Source organism: Physella acuta, unplaced genomic scaffold, assembly GCF_028476545.2.
Source record: "Physella acuta isolate Inbredline_101_S28 unplaced genomic scaffold, ASM2847654v3 ptg000720l, whole genome shotgun sequence".
Taxonomy (NCBI): Eukaryota; Metazoa; Mollusca; class Gastropoda; family Physidae; genus Physella; species Physella acuta.
The window spans coordinates 238,590-254,876 of record NW_026732238.1 but is presented as its reverse complement, the minus strand read 5'-3'; the positions used below and the strand labels follow the sequence as shown (position 1 = coordinate 254,876).

The 16,287-nt window shown below is 35.2% G+C and overlaps 1 protein-coding gene across 1 annotated transcript; it reads left to right on the top strand.

Moving 5' to 3' along the window:
* The first annotated feature begins 156 nt into the window (after positions 1-156).
* LOC131949935 (uncharacterized) lies at positions 157-15,393 on the top strand. Its single transcript, XM_059311896.1, has 10 exons — positions 157-226; positions 1,077-1,190; positions 1,330-1,443; positions 2,485-2,610; positions 3,381-3,506; positions 5,194-5,364; positions 5,896-6,003; positions 8,383-8,490; positions 10,924-11,031; positions 15,263-15,393. Exons 1-10 carry the CDS (start codon positions 157-159, stop codon positions 15,391-15,393), a joined length of 1,176 nt encoding a protein of 391 aa, XP_059167879.1.
* The last annotated feature ends 894 nt before the right edge of the window (positions 15,394-16,287 follow it).

Below are 16,287 nucleotides of genomic sequence, written 5' to 3'. Positions count from 1 at the left end.
CCTTTAGTTTCCATAACATAAGATAGATACCCATTAGAGCTGAGTGGACTCAGGGAATTTCTACTAACTTGGGGGAAGATTTAAATTCGAGACTTTAAGTTAATCAACCTAGCGATTCTTTACTAATTTATTTTTGGTTTTTGCTAAACACCCCAAATGAGAAACCAAAAACTTAAAAGAGATTTATTTTTATTCCGCTGTTTGACTGTAGCTAGAGACTGCGAGGGTACATACAATGTGTGAATAACGTGTTTAGTGTGTCACGTTAGATGTGTTAAGTCGTTTTACCAGAGATAACTGTGTGATTGAAAGTTGTTGTGCTTCAGCATAGAATATTTGTATTCAGTTATCTACTAATTTATTCCTTCTGTGGATATGTCATTGTACTTTATCCGTTTTATTTTGTAAATGAAATAAACAAGTTTATACAGGCAAGTTCTGCGTCATATTTAAAACGAACGCACAACCACAAGTTAAATAAAGCGTAAGGGTCTCCCCTAAACATATCTCGAATATTCTTATATAATACTTGGGGGATGGCGACTTGGGATATAGACATGATTTGAAAACAATTTTTAATCACTTAAAATTTTTAAAATACAATAGAATCTCGTATAAAAAAATGCGCACTGAGTGAACACCAAACAATGTGTGTATGATAGTGCGGAATATTAGTACTTTATTAATTCATATGCGTTTTTTGAGATGTCGGAAATAACGTAACGTACTACTTCCGGGAGACGGAAATTACTCTAAATTTGAAAGAATACAGAGAATTAGTTTTTTTTTACTTTTGTGTAAACTTCTACTCAAGTTATGGGCTTTTGAAAAACCAAGAGTAAAATAAGTCCCACTTCCGTTTATCGGAAATCGCTGAAAAATTTATATAGAACTACAAATTTGATATAATACTTATATATGAAATATAATCAACCAGTCTGTAACGGTACTAAAGTTACCGCGTTCGCACACACACACACATAGAGACACACAAATTCCAGAATTTAAGGTTAGCAGCCTAAAGATTATAGAATAATTTATTTTTGATTGTTTGCGAAAACACCCCTTCCATTTAGGATCGGCGTATGACGTGGATGAGTTTCAATGCAACAACACCAGATGCATTTCCGTCAGTTACAAGTGCGACGCTGATAATGACTGTGGTGACGGTTCAGATGAGCGGGACTGTCGTAAGTCTTTTTATGTTATACTTTATACTTTTCTTTTTGTTTTTTGCGGAAAGTGGGAAAAAATAAAAAATTTCACTGATTACACTTAGATATTTCAATTTAATTTTCAATAACCTCCATATAAATCCTTCCATTTTAGGAAGGACATGTGACTTGGATGAGTTTCAATGCGACAACACCGGATGTATTTCCATCAGTTCTAAGTGCGACGGTATTGATGATTGCGGCGACGAATCAGATGAAAGAAACTGTGGTAAGTCCGATTTTCTCTCAACTCGCAGATTTTTAAATTTAATATTAATTTTTTTTTAAAATAATTGTAACAGACAGTGCTTTTAAAGTACTATGCATAGAGTGAGCTTTGTGTGACAGTAGAATGCCTGGCCAACGGAAGCGATTTTCTCAAAATGTTTTACATGCTTTTTTAAAGGTTTTTATTTAGCTTCCTTTGTATGTATGAGGCTCCCCAAATTTTGAAATATTAATTAGACCCACTTCCCCAATATCCGATTGATCTGAAATCTAGCATAGCGGTAGATCTTTGATAAAAATGCAAGAATGTTAAATTAACTATCTAATTAGATAGATTAATTAAAAAAACTACTAAATTTTATATTAAAAGGGGAGACAACAAGATAAAAACAAAACTAAACTAAAAATCTTAGCGATTGCTTTATCAGAGGGTTGTCGAGGATGACCTTTATTTAGTTGGCGATTGCATGATTTCGTCAATTTCCAATAAATTAAAGACAGGTAACTCAATTTTAGTGATAACTTTGCGTATAAATTATATTTTGAACGAATGATTAAAAAACTTCTCCTTTTATATATGTATTATATATATAGATGTACACACATATATACATATATATATATATATATATATATATATATATATATATATATATATATATATATATATATATATATATATATATATATATATGTGTGTGTGTGTGTGTGTGTGTGTGTGTGTGTGTGTGTGTAAATGTTGTGTAAATGTTAAAATGTTTTATTTTATGTACCTTTATATGATACCGAGTGACCGCCTACAAAATTTTTATTAGATTTTTGAATACTAATATAATGCCATACACATTTTTTTCTACGAAAAAGAAAAATAATCACTTCTTTACTCGTTATTTTTTAAAAGTAGTATTCAATGTGGTTATTATTTCGAATTTTTAAATTCAACTAAACACGGGTTATTTTCTCACTTTATTGATAACAAATTCGCAAAAGGAAAATAAAAACATTGTCGTTTAACCGTTTTTAACTTTGTCCTGATTTACAGAGATAACCACAACTTCTAAAATTGACCCAACACCATCTGTGACATCTATGGCAACGACGGCAATAATTAGCTTTACCACAGAGGAAAATGTGTCTAAGACTGGGAACGGTTCTGGCGAAACATTGAGTAAATTTGTTTAAATCAATGCAGCAAGATAAAAGAAATTGCCCCATTACGACAAGTGTTAGTTTAGGCTCCCCCCCCCCATTCGATTATTTCTTGCATTCGGGAAAGTGTCAATATATATATATATATATATATATATATATATATATATATATATATATATATATATATATATATATATATATATATATATATATATATATATATATATATAGATATATAGATATATATATATATATATATATATATATATATATATATATATATATATATATAGATATATATATATATATATATATATATATATATATATATTCACCTGTGTAACATGTTTAAATATTTTATTTAATGTACCTTTAAAGTAACGATACTGAATAACTGACTACAAAAAATTGCAATTAACTAGTATATGTCAATTTTATTACATTATATATATATATATATATATATATATATATATATATATATATATATATATATATATATATATATATATATATATATATATATATATATATATATATATATATATATATATATATATATATATATATATATATATATATATACTAATTTAAATGCCTTACACATTTTTTTTCAAAGAACTAGAAAAATAAATTGCTTGTTTAGTAGTTATTTAAAAAAAAGAGTATTCAAATTATTATTTTTAATTTTTAATTTAACTAAACATGGGGTGTTTTCTCACTTTATTAATAATTAATTTAAAAAAACATTGTCGGTTAACCGTTTTAAATTTTTCTGATTTGCAGAGATAACCACAACATCTGAAATTGACCCAACAACATCTGTGAAATTCATGGCAACGATGACAACAATTAGCTTTAAAACAGAGGGAAATGTGTCAAAGTTAGGGAACGGTTCTGGCAAAACATTGGGTAATTTTGTTTAAATCAATGCAGCAAGATAAAAAGAAAACAAAATGTATATGAATTCACATTTTAAAATACAGTTTTATATTATATTCCCTTACATCGAAAACGTGATATCTAAACTTATATTATCGCCGGTGTTTATGGCCATGAGAAAGATACATTTAGTACTTGAAACCACTCCAGTAATGAATTATAGAGACCTTTAGATTTACTTTAAAAAAATGTCAGTTCTTAAAAAAAAACACTTAGATAAACCTACACTGTTTGTCCGGATTTGCAGCTGCTACCAATATATTTGAAACAGACACAACATCTGTTACGTCAAAAGCAAAGACGGCAATATTGAACTTTACTACAGTGAACGGTACTGGCTATACGTTGGGTAAAATCATTACAGTTTCATTATACTAAATGTACGTTAGTTTGTTGATGTAGGGTAGATCAGTTAAAATCTGAGGTATATTACAACGAAGGACTGGCTACCTATCTATTTTCAACGTTATATTGAATTTACTTTGTAAAAAAAGTAGCCAGGTAGAGCAATTTAATAGGTAAAGAAACGCCTATTATCTAGAGCAGTAGTTTTTATCCTGCGCTCGATTGAGACCCAGTGGTTCGATGAATCAGTCTCAAAGGTTCGGTGGAGGTTAAGACACAGACCCGACTCATATGACTCACGATCGGATTTTCTCAATGCGGACGATAGAACTGCTAAAAAGATTTCTGTGAGATGGGATATAAACTGGTGGGCGTTCGGTACCTCAAAAAAGGTAAAGAACTGCTGATCTAGAGTCTTTAAACTTTTGCCTTTAAAAATGTAAATTTGAAAAAAAACACGACCCACACTTGTTATGCACATTATACTATTTTATCATTTTACGAAATCAAGCTCTCAGACTTTAATGTCGAGTTTTACATCAATTATTATGACATTACTTGAAGTTAATTAGAAGTCCACATTTTCAACCAGCTAGTGAAAGATACATATAATGTTGGAAGCGAGTCCAGTACACGTTTTATACTCTTTTAGAATTCCTTTTGAAAGATGTCTGTGTCTGAAGTAAAAATACATATAATATTGCTAACAACTACAACGATCTAATATCCGTTTTTAAATGACAATGAATTATTACAGTTAACCGAAACGCTATTTTTGGCGTAGTGATAATTGTGCAATCATTTAGAACTATTTATGTAAAGTATAGCTAATTATGTCAAGATGTATGAGGCATTAAAATAGCGTTTTTACAGTTGACCTTGTCTGTACTTTCATGCTTATTCAGGATAGATTCCAGTGGTTGTCTTTTTATCTTTAAAAAAGGTTTTCTTTCTAATTTATCTTCTTAGTTTTTACGTATGACGTATTACATTTATGTAAAGATAAAGCGTATATTTTTCCTACAATTTACTTTACATAGCTAAACTGTACTACATTGAACTGTTTATATAACTTAAGTTTTGATGTTAGTACTATTTCTTCATCCTCTTCGTTCTTAATATAATTTACACCGCATAAAACAAACAAAAATACCAATGTCGTGGAGAACTGAACGTTAGTATTATAAAGTAACAGTTTATGAAAGCTTAATGAAATTACATATTTCGCTTGATAAAAAAAAACCTTTGCATTCATATCTGCAATTGTCTTTGTTCTTATTAATTTAGTGATGCATCAAAATTTGTCTTTCAGAAAAGAGGAATTCAGTTGGACTATCTGAAGTGATTGGCATTGTGACTGGTATTTGTGTTGGGGTAGCGATGTTCGTGCTGGCAGTTGTGCTTGTGGTTAAGTTGCGTTGCAAAACACGAGCACCATCTCGGAATCAAGTAGAATCTGGAAACTGCCATAAGAACCAAACAAGTAACATTTCAAACATTTAAATTTTTATTTTATTTTAATTCAAGGCTTATATCATGCAATATTAGAGACACAACACGACAAAAGATCCTTACAAAATTATATAAATGTATTTTAGAAAAGAACCACTAAACGATATATATATATATATATATATATATATATATATATATATATATATATATATATATATATATATATAATAAAAGTATGTGTTCGTGTGTTTGTAGGGGGGGGGGGTGGAAGTTGTTGAAAATACTCCATGGGAGGTTTTTGTGAAAAAAAATAAGATTTAAAGTTTGCAAGGGCGGCGTCTCAGGTGGGGCGATTCATTTTTTCTATTTAAACAATATATATAGAAATTAAAGTAGTTGGCGGTTTGACTCCGTTCAAATAAATTCTAATGAATATTTAATTAACAACATTTAGTCATGGTTACCTAGTAATGCTAAAATAAATTAAACTCTATCGTTGAAATATGGAAGTTAATCCGTTGTAGCATGGTAAATATAATTGTAAAATTTTGTCTTCCAGATCAAAACGCTATTTATGACAACATGATACGGACAGAGGCCGGGGGTATCCAACTAATGGAGTTAACTGAAACTAAACATGTGTATGGAAAGGTTTGGGAACATGAGGGTGATTTTAATATTAATACCTAGTAGATATATTCTATATTTTTTCATCATCATTCCATTGTGGCCCCTGGAGAGCAAAGGCCTGCAACCACACATTTCCAGCCAACTTGGTTTTGATCTGTGCCTATGTGAGCCCAGCTGTTTTCGCCTCTTCTTCAACCGTTTTTTTTTCCTGTCTTCCTTGGCCGGCCCACCCTTTTTTCCTGGGGATTCCATTCTAGAGTATGTTTTGCGACGTTTTCTATTTATCTTCTTAATGTGTGTCCGATCCATCCCGATTTACGGGCCTTGATTTCTTTCTCTATTGGCTTTTGCTTTAAAAATTGCCACAGGTTTTTGTTTGATATATGTTTTTTTTATGTATATTAAATGTATTTTATAAAAGAACCACTAATCGATATAAATAAATAAATAAATATATATATATATATATATATATATATATATATATATATATATATATATATATATATATATATATATATATATATATATATATATATATTTATATATATATATATATTTATATATATATATATATATATATATATATATATATATATATATATATATATATATATATATATTTATATATATAAATGAATGTATGCGTGGGGGGGTGGCAGTTGTTGAAAATACTCATGGGGAGGTTTCTGTGTATAATAAAATTTAAAACGGTATATAAAAATAAAAGTCGATTGAGGTTTGACTCCACTTATCCGATCGCCAAGAAACTTTCGGGTGTTGATGAGAATATTCCAGAGCAGGTTTCTGAGGGAAAAAGTATTCTTATGCGTGGTGCCCGGGAGGGTGCGATTTTCGTCAATACACGGTTTGACGCCCAGAGTTCCAGAACGGGTAGTTTAGTGCTTGGTATCCCTTAATTGGGCGGGAAGGTGATACCACTATATTCAGCGGTAAAACTGCAACAGGCGCTTCCACCGGTGCCCCGCCGATAACGTGACCCGAAGCGCCCCTGGCTCAACTGTGATCACTATGAGGCCTACGTTTGTTTTAAAAAAGGCTATACACTACAGACAATATGGTCAAGAATAATCGCAGTTTTTTTTTTAATCAGACACGTCCTCCGTTGTCCCGGCAGGGGCGATTCGGTGGCCCGGGCTCGCCCGTGAGCACTATGATGCAAGTTCTTTTTGAAGAGTGCGATAGGCTATGGATACTATGTTTTGCTATTGTAGCCCACTAAATCTAATTAGGCGCGTCTTTCGGCGCCTCGCAAAGTGCTATTTGACTCCAACGTCTTTCCCCTGAGCGCTATAGCGCCTACGTTTGTTTTAAAGAGTGCGATATAATAGGTATAATATGTGGTATTATAGTCGTTCACTAAATGGAATGAGACGCGTCCGACGACTCCCCAGCAGGGTGAAATTTAACACACAGGGCTATCCAATAAGCACTATAACACCTACGTTAGTATTAAAGAGCTCCCAAAATTTCTGATTCGGTGTCACGCGACATTCGATGATTAAACCGAGCTATGGGCCGTACCTGAGAATATTACTGACCACACTATCCCTTTATATGTCAATGTCTCTGAAGCAGATAAACCTTTCTTCATTTGCCCCCGTGTGTCCTGGCTACGAACGGGAAATGATAATGTAATGATGGGCCGTACGCTGCACCCCTGTGGTAGAGTAACGTTGGCTCCCCATAGCGTCCAACTATGTCCATTACAACTGGACGGTCGCCGAAGTGTGTTTTACCTGAATATTACAGAGAGAAATTAACGTACACTTAAGTCTTTCGTACAGCTCGTCGATAGTGTAGGCAAACCTGTGCCCTGACAAATATGATCTAGGAAATAGAGTGCCGGTATCGTTAACATTTAAATAACTCAGTTTTAGATAACAAGGTCACGTGTCTAAAAACATAGGATTGGTAAAACATAGACGAAACGCTCTTAAGATATTTCGTCAATTTCTTATGAGACCGTTGCAACGCGCTATGACGGGCACGCTCGTAAAGGTTAAAATTAGTTTTTCCGTCATGGACTTTGACCATAGTCATGGAACCATTTCTATTGAGGTAAAATAACTTAAATATTGAGTCACATAAATGGGTTACGGTCGCTTTGCCATGTTACTAGATAAAGGTCAGTGTTTCTTGACCACTGAGACAAAGTCATTGGGGCAATTACATTCGAACTTAAATTTAAGGGCATTGTCTGTTGCTCATTAAGACACAAATACTAAATGTAAGACTTGGCCATTAGATTAAAAAATAAAATGTAATGGCTATTTAATTAACAACATTTACTCATGGTTAGCTAGTCATGCTTAAGTAAATTAAAATGTATAGTTGGATTATGAACATTATTCTTTGTTAAATGGTAAATAAAATGGTAAAACTTCTCTTCCAGATGAAAACGCTATTTATGACAACATGATACGGACAGAGGCCGGGGGTATCCAACTAGTGCAGTTAACTGAAACTAAACATGTGTATGGAAAGGTTTTGGACCATGAGGGTGATTGTAATATTGATACCAAGTAGATTTAGCCTATGTTTTTTGTATATATAAACGTATTTTGGAGAAGAACCACTAATCGATACATATATAAAATGAAAATATGTGTGTGTGTGTGTGTGGAAGGGGGTAGTTGTTGAAAATATTCCTGGGGAAGTTTCTGTGGAAAAAAAAGTCAACGCTTGCAAGGGCAGCGCCTTAGCAAGGTCCGATTTAATATTTTTCTATATATGTAAATAAATTAAAAGTCGATTGCGGTTTAACTCCGTTTATCCGATCGCCATGAAACTTTGGGGAGTTGATGAGAATATTTCAAAGCAGGTTTCTGCGGGAAAAATATTCTTATAGGTGACGCCCGGGATATTGCGATTATTTTCAATTCACGGTTTATCACACAGAGTTCCAGGACGGTTATCTTAGCGCTTGGTATCTGTTAATTGGGCGTCCTGCATAGCGGGTAAGTGATACTACTATATTCAGCGGTAAAACATCAACAGGCGCATCCGTCGGCGCTCCGGCGTTTGTATGACCTAAAGCGCCTCGGGCACTATCGGACCTAAGTTCGTTTTTAAAGAGACTATGCACTAAAGACACGATGGGCATCACTAATCTCACGTTTTATTGAATCAGACAAGTCCGTTGCCCCGGGAGGAGTCCATTAAGCGACCCGGACTCACCCATAAGCATTATAACGCGTACGTTCATTTTAAAGAGGACGATAGTCTAAGGATACAATGTGTTGCTAGAGTCTCTCACTAAATCAAATAAGTCGTTTCTTCCGGCGCCTTGCATAGTACTATTTGACTCAGCGGGCTTTCGCGTCAGCGCTATGGCGCCTACGTTCGTTTTAGAGAGTGCGATAGAATATGGATAATATGTGGTATTATAGTAGTTCACTAAATTAAATCAGGCGCGTCCGGCCGGCGCCGATGCAGGATGCAATTACACACCTCGCGCGATCCAATAAGCACAATGGCGATACGTTAGCTTTTAAGAAAACACTACAATATTAACTCGGCGGCATACAAAATTCGATGATTAAATCAAACTGCGCCGTACCTAGACATAGTGCTGGCAACACTATCCCTTCATATTTCAAGGTCTCTGAAGTAGATGAACCGTACTTCATCAGCACCATGTGTTCTGGCCACGAAGTGTAAAGGATAATGTAATGATGGACCGGACGCTGCACCGCTGTGGTAGTGTAACGTGGGCTCCGCAGAGCGCCTAACTATGTCCATGGCAACCGGGCGGCCGTCTAATTGTGTTTTACCTAACTATTACGGAGAGTGATTAACGTACAATCCAGTCTTTCGTATAGCTCGGCGGTAGTGTAGGCAAGCCTGTGCCCCGACAAATATAATCAAGTAAATAGAGTGCTGGCTTTGTTTACGTTTAAATAAATCAATTTTAGAAAAAAGAAGTGTCACGCTTTCAAGAACATAGCATTGACAAAAAATTGATAAAACCCTCTTAAAATATTTCGTCAGACTTTTTTCTCAGACCGCTGCAACACGCGCTGACGGGAACGCTTATTTATTAATAAACCGGGAGTGATCTCCCCTAAACTTTCTCGAATATTCATATATAACTCGGAATTAGTACTTCAGTTCAACGGATATTACTCAGAATTCGAAAGAAGGTAGAGAACTAGATCTTTTACTTACATGTAAAATTTCATTTATCTATCTCAAATAGTACTCAAGTTATAGGCTTTTGAAAAATTCAAAGTAGAAAAAGTACCACTTCCGGTTATCGGAAATCGCTCAAAAGTTGATCAGGATCTACGATTTTGATAAAATACTTATATATGAAATTCCATCAACCTAGCTGTAACGGTACTCAAGTAATCGTGTTTACACACAGACACACACACACAGACTCACAGACATACGGACAAGATTGCAAAATTATGTTTTTCCGCATCAGTGAGGTGTAAAACGTCGAGATTTGTAAAAATCTCGTTTTTTTGCACGATTACAATACTTTCTCTATACTTCGTATATACGAGAAAGTAAAAAAAGGCTTAAATTTAGTTTTCCGTCATGGACTTTGACCATGGTCATGGAACCATGTCTATTGAGGTATCATAACTGGATCATAGTCAGTGACACATTGATATTGAGACACTATCAATGGGTCACGGTCGCTGGGCTATGTTACTAGATAATGGACAGTGTTTTGACCACTGATACCAAGTCACTGGTGCAAGAATATTCGGACATGGATATTAAGACATTGTTGCTCATTACCATTGAGACATAAATACAGAATCTAAGACTTGGTCATCGATCACAAAAAAAGTGTAATGGATATTTAATTAAATACATTTAGTCATGATTACATAGTCATGCTAAAGGAAGTTAAACTCTTTGAGTTAAGGAAATTAATACTGGTTACATGGTAAATATAATGGTAACATTTCTCTTCCAGATCAAAACGCTATTTATGACAACATGACACGAACAGAGGCCGGGGGTTTCCAACTGGTGGAGTTAATTGAAACTGAACACGTGTATGGAAAGGTTTTGGACCTTGAGGGTGATTGTAATATTAGTACCTAGTATATATAGCCTACATTATATATATATATATATATATATATATATATATATATATATATATATATATATATATATATATGTATATAATGTATTTCAGAAAAGAACCACTAATGAATATAGATATAAATTGAAAGTATGTGCTTGGTGTGGAGGAGATTTGTTAAAAATACACCTGGGGAGGTTTCTGTGAAAAATATTTTTTTTTTGCAACGGCGGCGCCCCAGCAGTGCGTGATTCAATTTTTCTCTTTTAATGTGTATGTAAAAAAATAGTCGATTGCGGTTGGACCCCGTTTATCCGATCGCCATGAAACTTTGAGGAGTTAATGTTAATATTCCAGGGGTGGTTTCGACGTAAAATAAAATTTCCATTGCTGGGGCTCGGGAGGGTGCGATTTTCGTCAACACACAGTCGCCCAGATTTGCAGAACGGCTATCATCGCGCTTGGTATCCGTTAATTGGGCGTCATGCATAGCGGGTAAGGGATACTATTATGATTAGCGTCAAATTTTCAACAGGCGCATCCACCGGCGCCCCGGCGATTGCGAGACCCAAAGCGACCCGGGCTCCCCTGTGAGCATTATGGAGCCTATGCTCGTTTAAAATAAGGCGATACACTAGACACGATACGGGCTCCAATAATCGCTGATTTTATTGAATTAAACACGTCTTCCGTTGTCCTAAACGGGAAATGATTATGTGATGATGGTCCGTATGCGGCGCCCCTGCGGTATCCTAACTTGGGCTCCCAAGAGAACGCCCATCTACGTCTATGACAACCGGGCGTATGTCTAATTATGTTTTACCTAACTATTACGGAGAGTGATTAACGTAAACTCAAGTCTTTCATACTGCACGCACTGGAGCATGCTCAGCAGAAGTGTGGGCAAGCTTGTGCCAGAATTATATGATCCAGGAAAAAAAGTGCCAGCATTGTTTACCTTCAGATAACTCAGTTTTAGGAAATAATGTCACGCATCTAAGAACATAGCATTGGTGAAACTATCTAAAAATATTTCGTCAGACTTTCTTCTAAGATCGCCGCAACGCGCGTTGACGGGCACGCTTGTAAATTAATAAAGGCTTAAATTTCGTTTATCGTCATGGACTTTGACCATAGTCATGGAACCGTGTCTATTGAGGCAACATAACTTTATCATGGTCAGTAAGACATTGTTATCGAATCACTTAAATGGGTTACGGTCGCTGGTCCACGTTACTAGATAATGTTCGGTGTGTCTAGACCAGTGGTTCCTAACCTTTTTCGAGTGGCGACCCCCTTTTATAAAAAGTAAGTGACCCGCGACCCCCATAAAATTAAAAGCCGACATTAGTATGGACATTAATAAGGACTAAAATAAGATTTTCTAGAAGACATTCAATATGAACTACTCTTGATAACTGTTTCAATACGATGAGTAACATTGCATGCTATTTACTAAACATTCGCGATTAAGTTATTGTTAACGCCAACCTATGTCATTATCAACATTAAATGTATTTCTAAATTTTGTTTTTAATCGGAGAATAGTGTTGAAAATCTATTCTCGAAAATACGTTTGGGTATGAATGGTGAATACTACACCAAAATTGTGTGTGCAGTTTTTCATCTTACGCGGAATCATCTGCAAATCAAAAGAATTCATCTTGTAATTCATCGGGAATGCTGGCAACATCAAGGGAAGAAGAGAATGGGAAATGCATAAGTGCAGATTCTTCTTTTTTTTCAGCTCAGAGAAATAGCGATGCAGTTCGTTTTCAAGAGATTCAAGATGCCCAGAAATCGCTTATTTCAAAATTTTAATTATCTCACAATCAGATTCATCTACCACACTGCAGAGTTTCTCAAATTTACAATATTTCCAAGATTTATTTTCTTCGCCAATTCTGCAGCTTTGATAAAAATGCCCCGAGATTATCATGGAAAGTGATAATATTCGTTCATTTTCCCTGAAGCTTCAGGTTAAGCTTATGTTGATGTTCGAATGTATCTCTCCAACCACTCTATGTCGTTTTAAGTATACCAAAAGGTCTTGTTTCCTTTGCACTTCCAAGAACAATTTGATTTCAAATTTCAATTCAAAAACACGATTCACAACAATTCGTTTAACAGCCAGCGTACTGTAGTGTAGAAACGCAGAACCTCGTGATCTATATTAATGTCTTTGCTCAGTTTTGTGAAGGTTCAAGATTTAATATAATGTACGACTTTTACTAGCAATGAAGTCTTGATCAGTGTTTCTTCCAGACTTTTTTCTCCGGGGGTGCACTTGAAATTTTCGGGGGGGGGGGGGGGGGGAGGCGGACAATAATAATATACTTTCTATATAAATTCCATTTCGTTTCCCGCCCCTCCCCCCCCCCCCCCCCTCACTTCCCCCCCCCCCCCCCCGAAGAGATGCCTGGAAGAAACTCTGGTCTTGATGGAGAGGGCATACTGGTGATTCATGCAGTGGTTAGGGAGCTATATCTTTTCTGTTTTCTGAAAGTCCGATTTTGACCTAAACATAGATAGTGCACCATCCCTACAAACCCCCACAGCCGTTTTAGCCCATTTTAGTCATCAAATTTAAAAAAAAACGTATTTATTTTCTCCACGCTATCTTCACAAAATAGCAACTCTTCTTTGCTATCATCTGAATGAATATAGACAAATACCAGCAACTGCGACACGAACTCACGTCTGTTGATTTATCAAATTGAAAAGCAAACAATGGTGAACGCTTGATTTCATTAAAAATTTGTCATTTAACATCTACGGACATGTCTTCTTTAAGCTGCTGAATAGTATTATTAGGCAGTGATATTTGTTGCGTTTTTATTATACTGGAATCCCCAAGAATTAACTTCACCATATTCAACATGCAGCGTTTGATGAGATTTTCTCATATTGTTTTTTAGCGCAATTTCCATTCTGGAGAATTGCGTTTATTAACTCGTCATTTCTGGGAATGTATGGATGTGTGTCCGCAGCTTTAAGTCGTATCTCCTCCTCAACGAAGCAATATCGAGGACTAGTTTCAAAAGCAATTATGTTAAGCAAGTTACGAGGATGAACATAGGCCATAAACATTCCGGGTTTCTTTCATGGATTTCCCGGAAAATCCAAAAAACCTCGAAAAAAATGCAGTTTTTGGCCCATATCTCGGCAACCAGACCATTTAGCGACTTGAAACATGTGCCAATCGATTCCTGTCATAATTTAGAACAATATTGCCGAAGAAAGTTTTCAAAAATATCCTTTCGTTCGGTCACAAAAAAATTTTTAAATTAATTAAAATTTGGACCGAATTAGTAGGCATTTTATGCAACCACACCACACGCGTCATCACGTTCAATAGCTGCGCCATCACGTTCAATGGCTGCGGCGTCACGTTCGGTAGCTAGGCGCACAATGGTTTTTAGTCATGTTACTCTATTGTAAATAAAACATGTAAAATACTGAAATTTTTTTTAATAAAAAACGTTTTAATAACTAACCAATTGTTTTACTAACCCTGCTCTTGATTTACGCTACGACAGAGCTATTTTTAGATAACACAAGCAAATTGCGCTAAAATTGTCACTAGACTTTTTTTAATTACTTGTTTTTTTTGCTTGGCATTTTCTATCACGACTTCATTTGATGCTTGCACTAATGCTGGTGAAAACTTCCTGTTCGATCAAGTCTCTGGCGTTTGTAACTAGCTTCTTACCGACGAAAGAACTCCTTATCTTTTTTGGTGTGTTCAGAATGACTTGTCTCAAATGACGTTTTAGTTTTGAAGATTTCATAAACTCGTGACTGAGAACAACTTTGTACAGTACTCATTGCTTCTTCTATATTCCATTTGTTAGTAAAGCCGAATTTTAGATATTCTTCTAAATATTTATGTTTTGTTTCTCATTAATAAGGTTTAATATACCAGTTGGCGACCCCCCAGAAAGCCCTTCGGTTGGGAACCCGTGGTCTAGACCACTGAGAAAAAGTCATTGTGGCAATTACATTCGAACTTGAATTTTAGGACAATGTTGCACATAACCATTGAGACACACATACTGAATCTAAGACTTGGTCATTGGATTACAAATAAAATGTAATAAATCTTTAATTCACAACATTCAGTCATGATTACCAAGTCACGCTAAAGTAAATTAAACTCTATTGTTTAATTAAGGAAATTAAGCCTTGATACATGGTAAATAGAATGGTACAATTTTTCTTTCAGATCAAAACGCAATTTATGACAACATGACACGAACAGAGGCCGGCGGTGTCCAACTTATGGAGTTAACTGAAACTGAACACGTGTATGGAAAAGTTTTGGACTATCAGGGTGATTGTAATATTGATACCTAGTAGATATATCCTATGTTTTAATTTATATAAAATGTATTTAAGAAAAGAACCAGTAATTGATCTATACTACATTCAGCGGTAAAACTTCAACAGCCGTATCCAATGGCGCCACGGCGATAACGTGAACCGTTAAATGTATATATATATATATATATATATATATATATATATATATATATATATATATTTATATATAATGAAAGTATGTGAGTTGGGGAGGAGACGTTGTTGAAAATACTCCTGGGAAGGTTTTCTGTGAAAAATAAAATTTAAATTATGCAAGGGCGTTGCTCCAGCAGGGCGCGATTTAATTTTCCTCTAAATACGGTATATAAAAAGGAAAGTCGATTGCGGTTTGATTCCGTTCATCCGATCGCCATGAATCTTTGGGGTTTTGATGAAAATATTCCAGGGGCGGTTCCTGCGGGAAAAAATAATTATGGGTGGCGCCTGGAGGGTGCGATTTTCTTCAATACATTGTTTGACGCCCAGAGTTCCAGAACGCCCATCTTAGTGCTTTATATCCGTTAATTCCGTGGTAAAATTTTAACAGGCGCATCAATTTGCGTCCCGGCAATTGCGTGGCTCAAAGCGCCCCGGTCTACAATGCGAGCACTATGGGGCCTACTTTCGTTTTAAAAAAGACCATACACTAAAGACTTGATGGGCAGCAATAATCGCTGGTTTTATTGAATCAAACACGTCCTCCGTTGCACAGGAAGGGGGCGATTCCGCACCCCAGGCTCACCCGTGACGCTGGATACATTATGTGGTATTATATTTATTCACTCAATTTAATCAGGCGCGTCCGCCTACACCACACAAGGGTGCAATTTGACACCCCGAATTATCCTATCCTAATATATAATAGCCCATGTTTGCACTTCTCTCTCT

Excerpts from the sequence above, each read along its gene's own strand:
- LOC131949935 (XM_059311896.1), top strand. The coding sequence starts at position 157 with ATGAGAAACCAAAAACTTAAAAGAGATTTATTTTTATTCCGCTGTTTG. Across the intron at positions 2,611-3,380 it reads CGGTTCTGGCGAAACATTGA|AGATAACCACAACATCTGAA; the intron begins GTAAATTTGTTT and ends TCTGATTTGCAG. Across the intron at positions 6,004-8,382 it reads AAAGGTTTGGGAACATGAGG|ATGAAAACGCTATTTATGAC; the intron begins GTGATTTTAATA and ends CTTCTCTTCCAG.